Here is a 5,545-nt window from a genome sequence, read left to right as displayed (position 1 = left end):
AATGCCCTTAAATTTCCGGACGGACTCCCTGCCAACTGCCCAACTTTCAAAGGGCATAACTCGCTCATACGAACTCGGAATCGACCAAACTCGGTGGCGTTGGAAAGATCGTTCCAAGGGATTTCCAAACATAACTGGAACTACTCCTGGATCATCCTGAGCTAGGAGTTATGACTGTTCAAAGTTGGCCAAAAACTCACTGATTTCCACACTTGGCCGAATTTCCAGATTCTCAATTTTTTTCCAAAAATGACTACTTCCAATTTCAAGCTTCTTCATATTCATTTTAAATTGTCGGATGTTACAACCTTGTTTCGAGAAATTGTTGGATTATGAAAGCATGACTCTTGATATTATTGAACATCCATACCGTGTGGTGTATATGATAATATTGATTTGAAGTATGTTTGGCCTTAGTCTAGGCTTAGACTAGTGTTGCCATAGACTTGCGAGGTTTCGGATGTCGTTGGGCAGTAAAACATTTTCCGACGTCGGTTCGGACGGTCAGCTCCTTGTACACTGATATAACAGACTTGAGTATGATAGTCTGAGCCTTAGTTAGGCGGTAACTCAACTTATGACCTTGTATCCATAATGCCCTGCTTTTCTATCGGCTAAAGATACCCGGTTAGAGTCCGTGGTCTAGCTTACTTATGTCCAGGCTTAGCTATAGTACCCAGTTCGAGTCCGTGGTCCAACTTACATGTGATCTGATTTTGGCTACAGTATCCGTTCGAGTCCGTGGTCCAGCCCACCCGTGCCCGACCTTTGGCTACAGCACCCGGTTCGAGTCCGTGGTTCAGCCCATATAGGTTGACTCATTAGCTATAGTACCCGATTCGAGTCCGTGGTCCAGCTTGCACGTGGTGCATTCCCAATTCCATACTTAAACTTCAGTTTAGTCTTGATTACTCTCATCTGTAGGTTGAGGTTTTGGAGGTTGGAGATGTTCCGATTAAAGTCCGGGACGTAATGAGATCTTGGAATGCAATTGGGAATAGTTCAATTAAAGTCCAGAAATTGGTAATATTGTGATAGACCTTCTAGCTCCATTCTTTTACTTCAACTGCCAGTGCATCTGCCGGGCTTATGGGGGTCCGTGCAGGTGGTTTCTTTTATTGTGTACGAGCGTACCCGTCGAGTTTATGGGAGTCCGGCGGAGTTAGTTAGATTCCTTGTCTTTGTTGCCTGTATGCTCGTGTCCATACCCACATTTACTACTCTTTTGCCCTTGATTGTGACCCTTTATTTGCATTTCAGTTCACTTTTTCTTATCTTGCTCAGTTGGCCTGATGCCTACTGGGTACCTGTTGTTTTGGTACTCATACTACACTCTGCATCTACTTTCGTGATGCAGGTCTGAGTACTAGCTACCGACGTTGATTCGAGCCAGTTGCGGTCGTGATCGGAGGCAAGGGTGAGCACACAACGTCCTGGATTTGCCCGTCTCCTTCTGTACTTACTTTTGCTTGTCTTTTGCCTTTATAGACAGCTTGTTTCTGTAGTCCACTTTTAGGACTTGTACTTTTGTTAGCAGCTCTGTACTTGTGACTTCCAGGTTTTGGGAGGAATTCATTTTGTGTATATATGTCTAGTCGCTTCCGCCCGTTCATTGCATGTTCTTGTTATATTTATTACTATTTTAGGTTGATTGGTGGGTTTTCTACCTTAACATCCCATTACTTCGAGTTTCGGGATATGGGTCGGCTTGCCTACTGGTGGGTCATATAGTAGGCGCCATCATGACCTGAGAAATTGGGTTTTGACAGCTATGTCTGTGGGCTAATACACACGAAAAATTGGGAAATTTGGGGGATTCATAAAAAAAGGCTTGTAAATATGGAAATGAGCGTTAAAAATTGGTGTGAATATATGTGAACGTTCCCCGACTCATTACGGAGGTTCTCATAAAAATTTTTGAGAAAAAATTTTTGGGTGCTCCGGGCTCCAAATCCATAGGCTAATTACACACGAATATTAGGAAATTTGGGGGTTCTTAAAAAAGAGCATGTAAATGCAGAAATACGTGTTAAAAATGGTGTAAGAATACGTGAAGGTGCCCCAACTTATTACGGAGGTCCTCATAAAGTTTTTTGAGAAAATAATTTAGGTGCTCTTGGCCCCAGATCCATGGGCTATACCATATGAAAAATGGTAAAATTTGATTTTCCCGCTTTAGGGCTCGTTTGAACTTGAAAATGTGTTTGTTTATCCCTCGAGACCAATCCACGCCATTAATAAGGTCGTAACGGATGACGATGAAAAATTTTGACCAAAAACAAATTAGGATCCTGTATCACAAAAAATTCATAGACTATAGCACACGAAATAATAATAAAATTTTGTTTTTCCGGGTTTGGGGCTCGCTTGACTTGAAAATGCGTCCATTTTCCTCTCGGGGCAAATCACGCCATTAATAAAATCTCAACGGACGTCTATGAAAAATCCCACCATTAAACAAGTCGAAATTCTGTATCACAAAAAATCTATGGACTTTAGCACACGAAAAATGGTAAAATTTAGTTTTTCCCGCTTTAGGGCTGTTTAAACTGAAAATACATTTGTTTGCCCCTCGGGACCAACTCTTGCTATAAATAAGGTCGTAACGGACATCTATGAAAAATTTCGGCCAAAAACAAGTCGAAATCCCGTATCTTAAAAATCAATGGACTATAGTACAAGAAAAATGGTAAATTCAGTTTTTCCAGCTTGGGGCTCGTTTGAACATTAAAATGCGTCCATTTACCCCTCTAGACCAACTCATACCATTAATAAGTTCGTAACAAATGTCCATGAAAAGTTTTGACAAAAAAATAGGCATGATCCCAAATCACCAAAAATCCATGGACTTATAGCATACGAAAAATAGTAAAATTCAGTTTTTTCTATATGGGGCTCGTTTGAACTTGAAAATGTGTATTTTTGCCCCTCGAGACCAACTCATGCCATTAATAAGATCGTAATGGACGTCCATGAAATAATTCGACAAAAAATAAGCCTGGATCCCGTATTACCAAAAATTCATGGACTATAGCACTTGAAAATGGTAAAATTCTATTTTTCCCGCTTTGAGGCTCATTTGAATTTGAAAATACGTTTGTTTGCCCCTCAGGATCAACTCATGCCATTAATAAGGTCATAAAGAACGTCCATAAATAATTTCGGCCAAAAATAAGCTAGGATCCCGTATCACGAAAAATCCATAGACTACAACACACGAAAATGGTAAAATTCGTTTTTCTCGCTTTGGGACTCGTTTGAACTTGAAAATGCGTTTGTTTTCTTCTCTGGACCAACTCACGCCATTAATAAGGTTGTAATGGACGTCTATGAAAAAATTTGAACAAAAACAAGTCTAGATCCCGTTTCACTAAAAATCCATGGAATATAGCACACGAAAATCGGTAAAAATTTAGTTTTTCCTACTTTGGGGCTCATTGAACTTGAAAATGCGTCTGTTTTCTTTCAGGACCAACTCACACCATTAATAAGGTCGTAAATGACGTCCATGAAAACTTTCAAACAAAAACAAGTCGGGATTCTGTGTCACCAAATATCCACGGATTATAGCACATAAAAAACAGTAAAATTTGACTTTTCCCTCTTTGGGGCTCATTTGAACTTGAAAATGCATTTGTTTAACCCTCGGGACCAACACACACAACTAATAAGGTCGTAACGGACGTCCATGAAAAGTTTTGGTCAAAAACATGTCGGGTTCTTGTATCACAAAAATTCATGGACTATAGCACACGAAAAATGGTAAAATTCAGTTTTCCCGCTTAGGGGCTCGTTTAAACATTAAAATGCGTTTGTTTGCCCCTTGGGACAAACTCATGTCATTAATAAAGTCGTAACGGACGTCCATGAAAAATTTCGACAAAAAATAAGTCGGGATCCTGTATCACCAAAAATTCATGGACTATATAGCACACGAAAAATGGTAAAATTTGATTTTTCCCGCTTTGGGGCTCGTTTGAACTTAAAAATGTGTCTGTTTGCCCTTCGGGACCAACTCACACCATTAATTAGGTCGTAACAGACATCTATGAAAAATTCGGCAAAAAAAAGCCCGAAACCTGTATCACCAAAAATCCATAGACTATGGAAAATGAAAAATGGTTAAATTCAGTTTTTCCCGCTTTGGGGGTTGTTTGGACTTGAAAATGTGTCTGTTTAACCCTCGAGACCAACTCACGCCATTAATAAGGTCGTAACGTACTTTCATGAAAAATATTTCCAAAAACAAGCCGGGATCCCGTATCACCAAAATTTCATGGACTATAGCACATCAAAACGGTAAAATTTGAGTTTTCCCTCTTTGGGGCTCGTTTGAACTTAAAAATACATCCTTTTTGGTGATACGTAAAGTGTTTGGTCAAATATTTTTGAGTATCAAATTTTTAATAAAGCTCACTAACGAATGACAAAAATTGCTATGCGCCTTTTTAACATATATTTATACGCTCTTTGTTTAAAATATAGTCCATCAACCAAATTAAGGAAAATTAACACGTATTACTAATACATAGAATAGAACATCAAAATTATGAATTCGGATTTCATGATCTAGAAACATCAAAATAAATAGTGTTAATCATGTCGAATATGGTGAGTTTTGGTTACTAAGGCATTTCCGAAGAATACATTAAATTTCAGGTCAAATGAAATTCGTCAATCAAATTCATAAAAATTAGTATATACTTATATACATGTATACAACCAAATTCATGAATTTGTGTTTCATAACCTCAAAGGTCGAAATAAACGATCATTAGTCATAATATTGCATATAAACAAGTATGATTAATTCATTTAATTTGGTCTACCACCTAGAATATTTAAAAAGTTGATTATTGGACTATAATCAAATAATTTGTTGTCATGAAAGCTACTTTTGTCTCACTTTAAAATCAAATTAAATTATCGAAAATGAAACGGTACGGCACCATATTCGCCGTACCTTAGTTGACTTCAATCTTAAAATATGTTTTTATTAATTAAACTTCTTTTGACTTATCTTATTCGTGCTCAAATGACGTCAAATTTTTCGGTGTCTGATATTCTTTTTTGGACTGACTAGTTTAAATTTTTATCGAGAAGTTTCATTTTTGAAAATAAATTGCTTTCAATAAAACAAAAAAATTACATTTTTTTAGGATCACTCGGATCTAAGGCCTATTATTAAAGGTTGAGTAGATTTATCATCCCACCACGATGTTACATTTGATGAAGACATCAAATATTCGTGTTTGTTACTTTGTTTATCGTCAAATCCTCTAAAGTCTAAACTCTATTTGTCTAAATAACATTTACAATTTCCTTATTGCGCGATTATAGTAGATTAATTATACCATACTTTCATTCATAATTTAAATAAATTAACTTCTATAACAGGTCTAACTCGATAAAAATTAAAAAAAATTATAGTATGTTTGTCTGATATTCTTTTCTTTGTACTCATCAATCGCACAAAAGAAGGACATTTTTATATATTAAGGAATAATTCAACTTTGGATGCTTCTTTTTTTTTTTTTTTTTTTAC

The 5,545-nt window shown here is 37.0% G+C and overlaps 1 protein-coding gene across 1 annotated transcript in view; it reads left to right on the top strand.

Moving 5' to 3' along the window:
• Nucleotides 1-4,932: 4,932 nt before the first annotated feature.
• The window catches only part of LOC125844551 (high affinity nitrate transporter 2.4-like), a 1,371-nt gene continuing 758 nt past the window's right edge, over nt 4,933-5,545 (top strand). The window contains exon 1 of the mRNA XM_049523860.1: nt 4,933-4,940. Within this exon, the coding sequence (XP_049379817.1) occupies nt 4,933-4,940 (8 nt within the window). The remainder of the gene's footprint in view (nt 4,941-5,545) is intronic.

Source organism: Solanum stenotomum, chromosome 11 (assembly GCF_019186545.1).
Source record: "Solanum stenotomum isolate F172 chromosome 11, ASM1918654v1, whole genome shotgun sequence".
In the NCBI taxonomy this organism is placed as follows: domain Eukaryota; kingdom Viridiplantae; phylum Streptophyta; class Magnoliopsida; order Solanales; family Solanaceae; genus Solanum; species Solanum stenotomum.
This window is presented reverse-complemented; position numbering and strand designations above follow the sequence as displayed.